This window comes from Ranitomeya variabilis, chromosome 2, assembly GCF_051348905.1.
Source record: "Ranitomeya variabilis isolate aRanVar5 chromosome 2, aRanVar5.hap1, whole genome shotgun sequence".
Classification (NCBI taxonomy): domain Eukaryota; kingdom Metazoa; phylum Chordata; class Amphibia; order Anura; family Dendrobatidae; genus Ranitomeya; species Ranitomeya variabilis.
This window is the reverse complement of record NC_135233.1, coordinates 21,475,513-21,492,325: the sequence shown is the minus strand read 5'-3', so window position 1 is coordinate 21,492,325 and position 16,813 is coordinate 21,475,513. Positions and strand designations below refer to the sequence as shown.

Sequence of the window (16,813 nt, the reverse complement as noted above, 5' to 3'; positions counted from 1 at the left end):
GTTCTCTCCGATCCTGGAGCTAGCTGGGGGTAGCAGTGCACGGCCGGACTTGTTTCATCACCTCGCTGCCTCTATAGACAATGACTGATGACTAATGTCTGCACAGGAGGGAAAGTGGCATCAGAGCCCGCTGCTTACTCATGCCCTGCCGCTGCTTACTCATGCCCTGCCGCTGCTTACTCATGCAGCGCCGCTGCTGCTTCTGGAGCGATTACAATGCTTTTATCTGAGCTGCGGCTTTTTATGGCAGCACACGACACTTCGGGGCCTAATAATAGCCCAGCTGTAGTGGTGATTCACCCGCTATCAGGAGCCGGCGGCGCAGCGTAGCGTGTTTATATAACCGTCATGTGAACTGTCACATCATATAGTAAGAGGATAGGTGAGCGACACACGAGAGCTGCCGCAACACCGAGACGATCCGCGCCGGCCAAGAATTCTACGGCAAAACTCTTCCACTTCATAGGCTCCAAAAACGGACGCTTTGTCTCACACGGACGCTGGGAAATATTGAATTCCTCCCGTCTTGGACTTTTCTAACAAATTGCTCATATTTCGTTACGACAAGACGCAATGAAGTTTACATAACAGAAGATGTAAAAATCACCAGTTTCCATTATCTCAACTGGACTGAGTTGTCCCTGGTGGCCTAGGGTAGTTGAGCTTTTAGTCTTGGCTTCTTTCTTAATGCCAGCATCCCTGGTGGGGTTATGTAGTTTAGTTAGGCTAATTCAATGTTAGCTTCATTGGTGGTCTATGGTGGTAATGCAGGCATCCCTGGTGGTCTAGAGTAGCGGAGGGTTTGTTGTCTTTTTTATAAGGAAGCTTCCTGGGTGATCCAGGGCAGTGGAGACTTATTTGTTAGCTTCCATGGTGGCTTCAGATGGTAAATAGTTAATGCCAGCATCCCTGGTGGTCTAGGATAGTGGGGAATTTATTGTTGACTTCTTTGGCGGTCTGGGTGATAGAGTTAATGCCAGAATCCCTGGTGGTCCAGGGTAGTGGATGGTATATTGTTGGCACACTAGTAGACAGTCTATGCCAGCATCCCTGGCAGTCTAGGGTAGTGGGACGTTTAGGACTGGCTTCCTTGGTGGCTTAGTGTGCTAAAAGTTTATGCCAGAATCTCTAGTAGTTTGGAGTAGTGGAGGTTTTATCGTTGGCTTCTTGGGTGATCCAGTGTTAAAAGGGTTTAATGACATCTGCCCTGGTGGTCTAGTGTAGTGGAAAGTTCTCTCTAAGCCGCTCTATTAGTCTTGGGTGGTATGGTCTGGTGCAGAGTGGTGAGAAAGTCAACACCAGCTTTAGGGTATGTGCACACGTTCAGGTTTTTTTGCGTTTTTTTTCGCGTTTTTCGCGATAAAAACGCATACATTATGCATCCTATCATTTAGAATGCATTCTGCATGTTTTGTGCACATGATGCGCTTTTTTCCGCGAAAAAAACGCATCGCGGTAAAAAAAGCAGCATGTTCATTAATTTTGCGGATTTTCTGCGTTTTTCCCGCTATTCTATGCATTTGGAAAAAAACGCACAAAAACGCACCAAAAACGTGTCAAAAATGCATGAAAAACGCAGTAAAAACGCATGCGGATTTCTGGCAGAAATGTCCGGTTTTTGTCAGGAAAATTTCTGCAAGAAATCCTGACGTGTGCACATACCCTTAGGGTGGTCTAGGGTCCTTAATACCCTGGCGGTCTAGGGTCCTTAATACCCTGGCGGTCTAGGGTCCTTAATACCCTGGCGGTCTAGGGTCCTTAATACCCTGGCGGTCTAGGGTCCTTAATACCCTGGCGGTCTAGAGTCCGGGCTTCCCTGGCGGTCTAGGGTCCGGGCTTCCCTGGCGGTCTACGGTCCGGGCTTCCCTGGCGGTCTACGGTCCGGGCTTCCCTGGCGGTCTACGGTCCGGGCTTCCCTGGCGGTCTACGGTCCGGGCTTTCCCTGGCGGTCTATGGTCGGGGCTTCCCTGGCGGTCTACGGTCCGGGCTTCCCTGGCGGTCTACGGTCCGGGCTTCCCTGGCGGTCTACGGTCCAGGCTTCCTTGGCGGTCTAGGGTCCGGGCTTCCCTGGCGGTCTAGGGTCCGGGCTTTCCTGGCGGTCTAGGGTACGGGCTTTCCCTGGCGGTCTAGGGTACGGGCTTCCCTGGCGGTCTAGGGTACGGGCTTCCCTGGCGGTCTAGGGTACGGGCTTCCCTGGCGGTCTAGGGTACGGGCTTCCCTGGCGGTCTAGGGTACGGGCTTCCCTGGCGGTCTAGGGTACGGGCTTCCCTGGCGGTCTAGGGTACGGGCTTCCCTGGCGGTCTAGGGTACGGGCTTCCCTGGCGGGCTAGGGTACGGGCTTCCCTGGCGGGCTAGGGTCCGCGCTTCCCTGGCGGGCTAGGGTCCGGGCTTCCCTGGCGGTGTAGGGTCCGGGCTTCCCTGGCGGTGTAGGGTACGGGCTTCCCTGGCGGTCTAGGGTACCGGCTTTCCTGGCGGTCTAGGGTACGGGCTTCCCTGGTGGCCTCCTGATGCTCCTTCTTTTGTGACAGTTTTTGTGGGTAAAATTATCTCTGTGACATTTTCCTGGAGGAAATTATATTGTTGACTTCTTTGGCGGTCTGGGTGATAGAGTTAATGCCAGAATCCCTGGTGGTCCAGGGTAGTGGATGGTATATTGTTGGCACACTAGTAGACAGTCTATGCCAGCATCCCTGGCAGTCTAGGGTAGTGGGACGTTTAGGACTGGCTTCCTTGGTGGCTTAGTGTGCTAAAAGTTTATGCCAGAATCTCTAGTAGTTTGGAGTAGTGGAGGTTTTATCGTTGGCTTCTTGGGTGATCCAGTGTTAAAAGGGTTTAATGACATCTGCCCTGGTGGTCTAGTGTAGTGGAAAGTTCTCTCTAAGCCGCTCTATTAGTCTTGGGTGGTATGGTCTGGTGCAGAGTGGTGAGAAAGTCAACACCAGCTTTAGGGTATGTGCACACGTTCAGGTTTTTTTGCGTTTTTTTTCGCGTTTTTCGCGATAAAAACGCATACATTATGCATCCTATCATTTAGAATGCATTCTGCATGTTTTGTGCACATGATGCGTTTTTTTCCGCGAAAAAAACGCATCGCGGTAAAAAAAGCAGCATGTTCATTAATTTTGCGGATTTTCTGCGTTTTTCCCGCTATTCTATGCATTTGGAAAAAAACGCACAAAAACGCACCAAAAACGTGTCAAAAATGCATGAAAAACGCAGTAAAAACGCATGCGGATTTCTGGCAGAAATGTCCGGTTTTTGTCAGGAAAATTTCTGCAAGAAATCCTGACGTGTGCACATACCCTTAGGGTGGTCTAGGGTCCTTAATACCCTGGCGGTCTAGGGTCCTTAATACCCTGGCGGTCTAGGGTCCTTAATACCCTGGCGGTCTAGGGTCCTTAATACCCTGGCGGTCTAGGGTCCTTAATACCCTGGCGGTCTAGGGTCCTTAATACCCTGGCGGTCTAGGGTCCTTAATACCCTGGCGGTCTAGAGTCCGGGCTCCCCTGGCGGTCTAGGGTACGGGCTTTCCCTGGCGGTCTAGGGTCCGGGCTTCCCTGGCGGTCTAGGGTACGGGCTTTCCCTGGCGGTCTAGGGTCCGGGCTTCCCTGGCGGTCTACGGTCCGGGCTTCCCTGGCGGTCTACGGTCCGGGCTTCCCTGGCGGTCTACGGTCCGGGCTTCCCTGGCGGTCTACGGTCCGGGCTTCCCTGGCGGTCTACGGTCCGGGCTTCCCTGGCGGTCTACGGTCCGGGCTTCCCTGGCGGTCTACGGTCCGGGCTTCCCTGGCGGTCTACGGTCCGGGCTTCCCTGGCGGTCTACGGTCCGGGCTTCCCTGGCGGTCTACGGTCCGGGCTTCCCTGGCGGTCTACGGTCCGGGCTTCCCTGGCGGTCTACGGTCCGGGCTTCCCTGGCGGTCTACGGTCCGGGCTTCCCTGGCGGTCTAGGGTCCGGGCTTCCTTGGCGGTCTAGGGTCCGGGCTTCCCTGGCGGTCTAGGGTCCGGGCTTCCCTGGCGGTCTAGGGTACGGGCTTTCCCTGGCGGTCTAGGGTACGGGCTTCCCTGGCGGTCTAGGGTCCGGGCTTCCCTGGCGGTCTAGGGTACGGGCTTTCCCTGGCGGTCTATGGTCCGGGCTTCCCTGGCGGTCTAGGGTACGGGCTTTCCCTGGCGGTCTAGGGTACGGGCTTCCCTGGCGGTCTAGGGTACGGGCTTCCCTGGCGGTCTAGGGTACGGGCTTCCCTGGCGGTCTAGGGTACGGGCTTCCCTGGCGGTCTAGGGTACGGGCTTCCCTGGCGGTCTAGGGTACGGGCTTCCCTGGCGGTCTAGAGTACGGGCTTCCCTGGCGGTCTAGGGTACGGGCTTCCCTGGCGGTCTAGGGTACGGGCTTCCCTGGCGGTCTAGGGTACGGGCTTCCCTGGCGGTCTAGGGTACGGGCTTCCCTGGCGGTCTAGGGTACGGGCTTCCCTGGCGGGCTAGGGTACGGGCTTCCCTGGCGGGCTAGGGTCCGCGCTTCCCTGGCGGGCTAGGGTCCGGGCTTCCCTGGCGGTGTAGGGTCCGGGCTTCCCTGGCGGTGTAGGGTACGGGCTTCCCTGGCGGTCTAGGGTACCGGCTTTCCTGGCGGTCTAGGGTACGGGCTTCCCTGGTGGCCTCCTGATGCTCCTTCTTTTGTGACAGTTTTTGTGGGTAAAATTATCTCTGTGACATTTTCCTGGAGGAAATTATATTCACACCAATAATTGAAGTTTTGCAGGTAAAAGTGACAAAGCAGACTACCGGTCTCAGGATTCCCAGTCAGTGGACTGGATGTAGAAATTGGAAAAAAAATCTAAATTAAAACAGAAAAAGTTCAGGGCAGATTTGGAGACTTTCCGCAGACCTGCCCTGGGTGACCGGAGCCGAGCAGCCCACACCGCAGGACAACAAAGGGTTAACCCTGCTGTAAAGCAAAAATGTAAAGTGTGTCTGATAAGGAACAGCAGCAAGAAAGGCACAGAAATAAGGGGCGAGAGGGCGATATAAGGGGCGAGAGGGCGAAATAAGGGGCGAGAGGGCGATATAAAGGGCGAGAGGGCGATATAAGGGGCGAGAGGATGCTATAAGGGGCGATATAAGGGGCGAGAGGATGCTATAAGGGGCGATATAAAGGGCGAGAGGACGCTATAAGGGGCGAGAGGACGCTATAAGGGGCGAGAGGACGCTATAAGGGGCGATATAAGGGGCGAGAGGGCGATATAAGGGGCGAGAGGACGCTATAAGGGGCGATATAAGGGGCGAGAGGGCGATATAAGGGGCGAGAGGGCGATATAAGGGGCGAAAGGGCGATATAAGGGGCGAGAGGGTGATATAAGGGGCGAGAGGACGATATAAGTGGCAAGAGGACGATATAAGGGGCGAGAGGATGCTATAAGGGCGAGAGGACGCTATAAGGGGCGAGAGGACGCTATAAGGGGCGAGAGGACGCTATAAGGGGCGAGAGGACGCTATAAGGGGCGAGAGGACGCTATAAGGGGCGAGAGGACGCTATAAGGGGCGAGAGGACGATATAAGGGGCGAGAGGATGCTATAAGGGGCGAGAGGACGCTATAAGGGGCGAGAGGACGATATAAGGGGCGAGAGGACGCCATAAGGGGCGAGAGGACGATATAAGGGGCGAGAGGGCGATAGAAGGGGCGAGAGGACGATATAAGTGGCAAGAGGACGATATAAGGGGCGAGAGGATGCTATAAGGGGCGAGTGGATGCTATAAGGGGCGAGAGGACGATGTAAGGGGCGAGAGGACGCTTTAAGGGGCGAGAGGACGCTATAAGGGGCGAGAGGACGCTATAAGGGGCGAGAGGACGCTATAAGGGGCGAGAGGACGATATAAGGGGCGAGAGGATGATATAAGGGGCGAGAGGACGCCATAAGGGGCGAGAGGACGCTATAAGGGGCGAGAGGACGCTATAAGGGGCGAGAGGACGCTATAAGGGGCGAGAGGACGATATAAGGGGCGAGAGGACGATATAAGGGGCGAGAGGACTATATAAGGGGCGAGAGGACACTATAAGGGGCGAGAGGACGCTATAAGGGGCGAGAGGACGATATAAGGGGCGAGAGGATGATATAAGGGGCGAGAGGACGCCATAAGGGGCGAGAGGACGCTATAAGGGGCGAGAGGACGCTATAAGGGGCGAGAGGACGCTATAAGGGGCGAGAGGACGCTATAAGGGGCGAGAGGACGCTATAAGGGGCGAGAGGACGATATAAGGGGCGAGAGGACGATATAAGGGGCGAGAGGACGATATAAGGGGCGAGAGGACGATATAAGGAACTAGTGTACGATTGTGGGGGGCACAGGGACGAGAGTACGATTGTGGGGGGCACAGGGATGAGAGTATGATTGTGGGGGGGAGGGACGAGTACGAGTGTTGGGGAGCGTAGGGGTGAGTGTACGATTGTGGGGGGCACAGGGTCGAGAGTACAATTGTGGGGGTGCAGGAGTGAGTACGATAGTGGGGGCACAAGGGTCAGTATGATTGTGGGATAGTGCAGGTGTCAGTGTATAATTGTGCAGGGGTCAGTGTTCGATTGTGGGGAGTGAAGGGGCGAGTGTTCGATTGTGGGGGGCACAGTGGTCAGAGTATGATTGTGGGAGAATGCAGAAAACAGTTTACGACTGTGGGGGCACAAGGGTAAGTCTACGATTGTGGGGGCACGGGTGTCAGTGTACAATGTGCAGAAATAATTGAATGATTCTGGGGGTGCAGGAATCAGTGTATGATTCTGGGGGGAGGTGCAGGTATCGGTGTACAACTGAGGTGGGTGCAGGGGTCAGTAGACAATTTTTGGGGGCTGTACAGGACTATAGAGTACAGGGGTCAGAGTATAAGAATTTGGGGTACTGGATTCTGTGCACAAGATAGGTTGGGGGGTGCTGGCACTGTGCAGTAGGTTGGGGGGTGCTGGCACTGTGCAGTAGGTTGGGGGGTGCTGGCACTGTGCAGTAGGTGGGGGGGTGCTGGCACTGTGCGGTAGGTTGGGGGGTGCTGGTACTGTGCAGTAAATCGGGGGGGGGGGGGGGGGGTGCCGGCTCTGTGCAGTAGGTTGGGGGGTGCTGGCTCTGTGCAGTAGGTTGGGGGGTGCTGGCACTGTGCAGTAGGTTGGGGGGTGCTGGCACTGTGCAGTAGGTTGGGGGGTGCTGGCTCTGTGCGGTACATCGGGGGGTGCTGGCAGTGTGCAGTAGGTTGGGGGGTGCTGGCACTGTGCAGTAGGTTGGGGGGTGCTGGCTCTGTGCGGTACATCGGGGGGTGCTGGCACTGTGCAGTAGGTTGGGGGGTGCTGGCTCTGTGCGGTACATCGGGGGGTGCTGGCAGTGTGGAGTAGGTTGGGGGGTTCTGGCACTGTGCAGTAGGTTGGGGGGTGCTGGCTCTGTGCGGTACATCGGGGGGTGCTGGCAGTGTGGAGTAGGTTGGGGGGTTCTGGCACTGTGCAGTAGGTTGGGGGGTGCTGGCTCTGTGCAGTACATCGGGGGGTGCTGGCAGTGTGCAGTACATCGGGGGGTGCTGGCACTGTGCAGTAGGTTGGGGGGTGCTGGCTCTGTGCGGTACATCGGGGGGTGCCGGCACTGTGCAGTAGGTTGGGGGGTGCTGGCAGTGTGCAGTAGATTCTCTGGGATTTGTGGGTGCGGGGGCAGCAGCTTTCGGCCTCGCGTTCACCTCTTTAGGCATTATTGCATCCCAGTCTCCATGACAATGAAAACAAGTCGCACAACACGAGCTCCACGTCCCGCGACTCCCTGGGTGTGGGAATGGAAAGATGTAGATCATCCCCCCCACGTCTGCGGTGTATGGGGGGCGCTGTGCGGGTGCGAAGGTCTGGGTGGAGCAGTGTGCACGTCTCCTCTCAGAACCCGCAGGGTAGTGGGGTCCCTGCTGTAAGGGGGGATATGCAGTGTGCCGTCCATGGAGCGCAGGTACATACAGATATCATTAGGGTGGGAGGACATGAGAGGATGGGGGTCTGCGCTGCTCCCCTCAGACACAGGAGGCGAGGGATGGAGGGGCGGTGGGCGTTATACTCACTGTGGACCAGGAAGCAGAAGTCTTTCCATGTCAGTAACAGGGTGAGCTTTGTGAAGCCCTCGGCGTCGTACTCCACCACCCCCCTGCGGACACAGGACAACAAGAAGTTAGGACTGCAGGACAGCTGCCCCCGCCGGACCCCCAGATAACGGATGATCTGCCATGTTCCTGCACTGCGGCATGCTGTGGGAAATCTGATATTCAGGAGTCTAAGAAAGCTGAGTAACACATATATTCATGTATACCAGGACATAGGCACTGATAGTACTGCCTCCCTGTCTCTCTATATAATGAGATAGGCACTGATAATAATAATAATAATAATTTTATTTATATAGCGCCAACATATTCCGCAGCGCTTTACAACTTATAGAGGGGGCTTGTACAGACAATAGACATTACAGCATAACAGAAATCACAGTTCAAAACAGATACCAGGAGGAATGAGGGCCCTGCTGCTCGCAAGCTACAAACTATGAGGAAAAGGGGAGACATGAGAGGTGGATGGTAACAATTGCTTCAGTTATTTGGACCAGCCATAGTGTAAGGCTCGGGTGTTCATGTAAAGCTGCATGAACCGATGCTGATAGTACTGTCTCTTTACATAATGGTGTAGGTATGTAGGAACAGATAGTAATGCATCCCTGTCTCCCTACATGATCATTAAAGCACATATAGTACTGCCTCCCTGTCTCTTTATATAATGATGTAGGCACAGGTAGTACTGCCTCCTTGTCTCTTTATACACTGCTCAAAAAACTAAAGGGAACACTTAAACAACAGATTATAACTCCAAGTAAATCAAACTTCTGTGAAACCAAACTGCCCACTTAGGAAGCAGCACTGATTGACAATCAATGTCACATGTTGTTGTGCAAATGGAATAGAAAACAGATGGAAATTATTGGCAATTATCAAGACACCCTCAATAAAGGAGTGGTTCTGCAGGTGGGGACCACAGACCACATCTCAGTACCAATGCTTTCTGGCTGATGTTTTGGTCACTTTTGAATGTTGGTTGTGCTTTCACATTCGTGGTAGCATGAGATGGGCTCTACAACCCACACAAGTGGCTCAGGTAGTGCAGCTCATCCAGGATGGCACATCAATGTGAGCTGTGGCAAGAAGGTTTGCTGTGTCTGTCAGCGTAGTGTCCAGAGGCTGGAGGTGCTACCAGGAGACAGGCCAGTACAACAGGAGATGTAGAGGGGGCCGTAGGAGGGCAACAACCCAGCAGCAGGACCGCTACCTCCGCCTTTGTGCAAGGAGGAACAGGAGGAGCATTGCCAGAGCACTGCAAAATGACCTCCAGCAGGCCACAAATGTGCATGTGTCTACACAAACGGTTAGAAACCGACTCCATGAGGGTGGTCTGAGTGCCCGACGTCCACAGATGGGGGTTGTGCTCACAGCCCAACACTGTGAAGGATGCTTTCCATTTGCCACAGAAAACCAGGATTGGCAAATTCGCCACTGGTGTCCTGTGCTCTTCACAGATGAAAGCAGGTTCACACTGAGCACATGTGACAGACGTGACAGAGTCTGGAGACGCCGTGGAAAGCGATCTGCTGCCTGCAACATCCTTCAGCATGACTGGTTTGGCAGTGGATCAGTAATGGTGTGGGGTGGCATTTCTTTGGAGGGTCGCACAGCCCTCCATGTGCTCATCAGAGGTAGCCTGACTGCCATTAGGTACCGAGATGAGATCCTCAGACCCCTTGTGAGACCATATGCTGGTGCGGTTGGCCCTGGGTTCCTCCTAATGCAGGACAATGCCAGATCTCATGTGGCTGGAGTGTGTCAGCAGTTCCTGCAAGATGAAGGCATTGAAGCTATGGACTGGCCCGCCCGTTCCCCAGACCTGAATCTGACTGAACACATCTGGGACATCATGTCTCGCACCATCCACCAAAGTTACGTTGCACCTCAGACTGTCCAGTAGTTGGTGGATGCTTTAGTCCAGGTCTGGAAGGAGATCCCTCAGGAGACCATCCGCCGCCTCATCAGGAGCATGCCCAGGCGTTGTAGGGAGATCATACTGGCACGTGGAGGCCACACACACTACTGAGCATCATTTCCTTGTCATGAGGCATTTCCACTGAAGTTGGATCAGCCTGTAACTTCATTCTCCACTTTGATTTTGAGCATCATTCCAACTCCAGACCTCCATGGGATATTAGTTGTGATTTACATTGATCATTTTTAGGTTTTATGGTTCTGAACACATTCCACTATGTAATGAATAAAGATTTACAACTGGAATATTTCATTCAGTGATATCTAGGATGTGGGATTTTGGTGTTCCCTTTATTTTTTTGAGCAGAGTATAATGATGTAAGCACAGATAGTACTGCCTTCATGTCTATTTACATAATGATGTAGGCATGTAGGAAAAGATAGTACTGCATCCCAGTCTTTCGATATGATGGTAAAAACACAGATAGACAAGGAGGCAGTACTCTTTACATAATGGTGTAGGCACAGACAGTACTGCCTTCTTGTCTTTCTATATGACAATGTAAGCACAGATAGTACTGCCTCCCTATTTCTTTATATAATGATGTAAGCAAAGATAGTACTGCCTCCCTGTCTCTTCACATAATGATGTAGGCACAGATAGTACTGCCTACCTGTCTCTCGATATCATGATGAAAACACAGATAGACAAGGAGGCAGTACTCTTTACATAATGGTGTAGGCACGGACAGTACTGCCTTCTTGTCTTTCTATATGACAATGTAAGCACAGATAGTACTGCCTCCCTGTTTCTTTATATAATGATGGAACAGATAGTACTGCCTCCCTATTTCTCTATATAATGATGTAAGCAAAGATAGTACTGCCTCCCTGTCTCTTCACATAATGATGTAGGCACAGATAGTACTGCCTCCCTGTCTCTCTATATGAATTATGTAGGCGTAAATAGGAATGTCTCCCTGTCTCTCTGTAGAAATAATGGAGGCACTGATAGTACTGCCTCCCGGCTTCTCCCTATAAATGTTGTGGTTACAGATTGTAATTATTCCTTGAAAATTATTTATTAACAGATTGTACTTTCTTCTTGTTTCCTTTGTAAATGATGTCGAAACAGATAGTACTACCTTGGATACAGTTACTACTGCCTCTCAATCTCTCTGGGTATATGCAGAAGGCACAGATAGTACCGTCTCCCTGTTTTTTCCAGTATATTCTGTACATTAAAAATATATATGTTTATACCATATTAGCCAGTAGATAGAAAAATATTAACATTTGAGAGTTCTCATTGGTTGATACCATCTTTTCAGTTCAGCATTAAAATGTAACAAATTGTAACCTTTCAGGACTATTCATCAATGCCTGATGAAGAGACCCGAGTAGTCTCGAGAGCTTGTAATTTATTACAGTCTTTTAAGTTCACCATTAAAAGGTATCAACCAATGAGAACGCTCACATTGTACTGTATTCTGTAGGCACAGACAGTGCCTGTACATGCTGGCACAGATAGTACTGCCTCTCTACTGAAATAGTGTAAGCACAGATAGTACTACTCTCCTGTATCTCTTTGTAAATGATAGAGACACAGAGAGAAACTGAACTAGCACAACTATGAAGGAGTTTTCTATAATAAAATGTGGATTTCAAGCTGCAAAGAAAATGCATGGCAGAGAATGAAGAACGAACATGTACTCACGTTCCAAAATGGCTGAGGAAAGCAGCGATGTACTCCCGTCTCTTGTGGTACCCCTGGATGACGTACTGCACCTACGGAGGGGATCAGAAGAACCATGAAGACCACCTTCTTATCAGGAGTCTGGAGAAAGCTATGAAGCGGTGGCATAAGAGTTCACAAACAACCCAGGGACATCCAAAGGAGAGGGAATTGCTCTTTAAGCAACTGTCCAATACAGCCTGAAAAACAGTCAGAGCTTCATATACCGAGGGTACAGGCTCCTGGCGGTGCGCCCCCCGCAGGGGGCTCGATGTTGGTGAGGACGGCAGCCATGTAAACTTTGTGGGTCGGAAACACCTGCGACATTGTCCCAAGGAACAGTAAATCTCAGGGACTTCACGGCTCGGTTTTCCATTTCTCGGCCGCAGTCTGACCCAGATTTTTCTTGAGACGTTCTCTGTGAACTTGGCAGGCGGCAGGGAAGACCATGTCATGTGTTGTTTCTGGCAGCGGAGCGCTGGATTTCCTCTGCTGCGCGGACACTTTACAGAATAAATGAGAACCGTGGAGGGGCGTCTGAGGAGCGCTGCCAGTGTCTGCGGGAAAATGCCAGCGTCGGACCACGGCGTACAAAAGTACAAGACGCGGCTCCCTGAGAAGACGCCACCGGCCACGTCCAACGCGACACCCTCCATTATTACCCAAAGCAACTCGTAGGAGGAATACAGCAAAGCTTCAACTCCACAGCTCCTTATGCAAACCTATGTGTCTCCATGGTAACAGACTACACATAAATCCCAGAGCGGTCGGATCCCGCGGTTACTCCTGTCATCAGCTCATGTAATGGAATACATCACAAAGAAGGGGCGGAGCTGACTACACAGTGATTCTATGTCGTCTGTCACCATGGAGACACAGTTTCCATAGGAGCTGAACACAAAGTGATAGAATCAGTCTGGAATCACAAACATATGTACACAGTGACTGCACCAGCAGAATAGTGAGTGCAGCTCTGGAGTATAATACAGGATGTAACTCCGGATCAGTAATGTAATGTATGTACACAGTGACTGCACCAGCAGAATAGTGAGTGCAGCTCTGGAGTATAATACAGGAGGTAACTCAGGATCAGTAATGTAATGTATGTACACAGTGACTGCACCAGCAGAATAGTGAGTGCAGCTCTGGAGTATAATACAGGAGGTAACTCAGGATCAGTAATGTAATGTATGTACACAGTGACTGCACCAGCAGAATAGTGAGTGCAGCTCTGGAGTATAATACAGGATGTAACTCAGGATCAGTAATGTAATGTATGTACACAGTGACTGCACCAGCAGAATAGTGAGTGCAGCTCTGGAGTATAATACAGGATGTAACTCAGGATCAGTAATGTAATGTATGTACACAGTGACTGCACCAGCAGAATAGTGAGTGCAGCTCTGGAGTATAATACAGGATGTAACTCAGGATCAGTAATGTAATGTATGTACACAGTGACTGCACCAGCAGAATAGTGAGTGCAGCTCTGGAGTATAATACAGGATGTAACTCAGGATCAGTAATGTAATGTATGTACACAGTGACTGCACCAGCAGAATAGTGAGTGCAGCTCTGGAGTATAATACAGGATGTAACTCAGGATCAGTAATGTAATGTATGTACACAGTGACTGCACCAGCAGAATAGTGAGTGCAGCTCTGGAGTATAATACAGGATGTAACTCAGGATCAGTAATGTAATGTATGTACACAGTGACTGCACCAGCAGAATAGTGAGTGCAGCTCTGGGGTATAATACAGGATGTAACTCAGGATCAGAAATGTAATGTATGTACACAGTGACTGCACCAGCAGAATAGTGAGTGCAGCTCTGGGGTATAATACAGGATGTAACTCAGGATCAGTAATGTATGTACAGTGACTGCACCAGCAGAATAGTGAGTGCAGCTCTGGAGTATAATACAGGATGTAACTCAGGATCAGTAATGTAATGTATGTAGAGTGACTGCACCAGCAGAATAGTGAGTGCAGCTCTGGGGTATAATACAGGATGTAACTCAGGATCAGTAATGTAATGTATGTACACAGTGACTGCACCAGCAGAATAGTGAGTGCAGCTCTGGGGTATAATACAGGATGTAACTCAGGATCAGTAATGTAATGTATGTACACAGTGACTGCACCAGCAGAATAGTGAGTGCAGCTCTGGGGTATAATACAGGATGTAACTCAGGATCAGTAATGTATGTACAGTGACTGCACCAGCAGAATAGTGAGTGCAGCTCTGGAGTATAATACAGGATGTAACTCAGGATCAGTAATGTAATGTATGTAGAGTGACTGCACCAGCAGAATAGTGAGTGCAGGTCTGGGGTATAATACAGGATGTAACTCAGGATCAGTAATGTATGTACCCAGTGACTGCACCAGCAGAATAGTGAGTGCAGCTCTGGAGTATAATACAGGATGTAACTCAGGATTAGTAATGTATGTACACAGTGACTGCACCAGCAGAATAGTGAGTGCAGCTCTGGGGTATAATACAGGATGTAACTCAGGATCAGTAATGTAATGTATGTACACAGTGACTGCACCAGCAGAATAGTGAGTGCAGCTCTGGAGTATAATACAGGATGTAACTCAGGATCAGTAATGTAATGTAAGTACACAGTGACTGCACCAGCAGAATAGTGAGTGCAGCTCTGGGGTATAATACAGGATGCAACTCAGGATCAGTAATGTATGTACACAGTGATTGCACCAGCAGAACAGTGAGTGCAGCTCTGGGGTATAATACAGGATGTAACTCAGGATCAGTAATGTATGTACACAGTGACTGCACCAGCAGAATAGTGAGTGCAGCTCTGGAGTATAATACAGGATGTAACTCAGGATCAGTAATGTATGTACACAGTGACTGCACCAGCAGAATAGTGAGTGCAGCTCTGGAGTATAATACAGGATGTAACTCAGGATCAGTAATGTAATGTAAGTACACAGTGACTGCACCAGCAGAATAGTGAGTGCAGCTCTGGGGTATAATACAGGATGTAACTCAGGATCAGTAATGTATGTACACAGTGATTGCACCAGCAGAACAGTGAGTGCAGCTCTGGGGTATAATACAGGGTGTAACTCAGGATCAGTAATGTATGTACACAGTGATTGCACCAGCAGAATAGTGAGTGCAGCTCTGGGGTATAATACAGGAGGTAACTCAGGATCAGTAATGTATGTACACAGTGACTGCACCAGCAGAATAGTGAGTGCAGCTCTGGGGTATAATACAGGATGTAACCCAGGATCAGTAATGTATGTACACAGTGACTGCACCAGCAGAATAGTGAGTGCAGTTCTGGACAGAGCTATGTTATGTTGGGGATATCTTATAGAGGACCTTTCACCTGTTTGAGCACATTAAACAGGCCACAAAATTGAATATTGTCTGCAGAGCTGAATAAACATAGTTTTTAATATCTAATTTCGCTCATCCATTGCAGGGAAATTAGCTCATCCTTGGGGGCGTGTACATCTTCCCCTTCATGACGTTAACCAATCATAAGCAGGAAGCAACATACAGGGGAAAAAAAGGAAAAGCCCACACAGTAACTTAGAGAAGGTTCCTCAGTGTGAGACATATAATGACAGTCTGCTCTCTTCGCTCATCTCACAGCAGAGCTGTGTAATTGCACACTGTCAGGAGCTCAGCTAAGTGTGACGACACCTTTCATCTTACAGTAATGTGGGGGGAGGAGAAAGCAGCACTATGAGAGAAGAGTCGCAGCTGCAGGCATCTTTGTAAGGAGACAAAGCTCAGCTGTGCTGTTCTGCCCTTCTCCCCACACTGACTGCTCTGAGATGAAGGCTGAAGGTGATAGTAATGACGCTCTGCTCTACTCCTGGCACTTTGCAGTCACACACAGTGAGAAGAGTACACTGTCTGTCATTACATGTCTCACACAGGATAAATCTGTTCTAAGCTATTGCGGGGGTGTGTGTGCTTTTTTTCCCCCTGTACGTTGCTGCCTGCTCAGGATTGCTCAGCGTCATGCAGGGGAAGAAGTACATGCCCCCATAGAAAAGCCTCTGGCAAAGCACCTTGGAATCATCATAAATTAGAACTAAACTTTAAGCGCTAATATCTCCGCAAAGGAGACTCAAATTAGTGAAAGGTCCTCTTTAATGAGACCCTGTCATCAGATTTTGCCACCTAATTTGATAGCATAATATAGTAGGGGCAGAGGCCCTGATTCCAGTGATGTGTAACTTACTGGGCTTCTTGCTGTAATTTTGATAAAATCAGTTTTATCAGCAGGAGATTATCACTAGTAAACCTGATGCCATGTAGTCTCTCATACTCATGACCTCGGTATATGCATGCCCCCACCACTGATTGGCAGCTTTCTGCCTATGCACAGTGTATAAGAAAGCTAGCAATCAGTGGTGTGGGCGGGGTTACACAGAGCTCAGAATTCAGAGCACTGTTAAATCTGAAGCAGAGACAATAGGGCTTTGATCAAAACTACAGCAAGCAGCCCAGTAAGTGACACAACACTGTAATCAGGGTCTGTGGCCTGACATCATGCTGCTCTCAGATAGGACAGATCACCTTTAAAGGGGTGGAGCCCAGCTTTGCTTTACCTCTTGTGATTTGGGGACTACTTGCTGCTTTTCTACTATACTGGGATTTTAGGTAAATGATTTCTAGTGTTTTTTACCCTCATAAATGATCCTCATCATCCACGACTTACCTTATTGGTCAGTAACTGACAGATCTGGGGCACGTAATCGATCAGGCACCCGCCGCTTGGGAACGCTGGGATGTGAAGAGCAGAGGACCCCCCGAGAGCGCTGCAGAGACAACACACGTACCCCGTTATATTACAGGAGACATCGACCTGACAATCGGACTCTCTATTGGACTTTGCTTTATTTTCTCGAGATCTCTGCTTGCTGTTAATGAACAGAAACCTTCATTGCCGACACCTGTCCTGAATGACGTATGCCCATAGCTGACGGCAATCACAGAAGCAGCAAAAAATCTGCCGTGGTATCGAGGAGGGTATCCAACTGTACACTGCAGCAAACCTCCAGCTGTACAC

The 16,813-nt window shown here is 50.4% G+C and overlaps 1 protein-coding gene across 4 annotated transcripts in view; it reads right to left on the bottom strand.

Moving 5' to 3' along the window:
* Positions 1-16,813, bottom strand: part of BABAM2 (BRISC and BRCA1 A complex member 2) — a 213,738-nt gene that overhangs the window by 23,795 nt on the left and 173,130 nt on the right. For all 4 annotated transcript variants that reach the window (XM_077282073.1, XM_077282072.1, XM_077282075.1 and 1 more), the window contains exons 8-10: positions 16,463-16,562; positions 11,731-11,801; positions 8,058-8,140 (exon numbers count right to left, since the gene is read on the bottom strand). In XM_077282073.1, the coding sequence (XP_077138188.1) occupies positions 8,058-8,140; positions 11,731-11,801; positions 16,463-16,562 (254 nt within the window). The remainder of the gene's footprint in view (positions 1-8,057; positions 8,141-11,730; positions 11,802-16,462; positions 16,563-16,813) is intronic.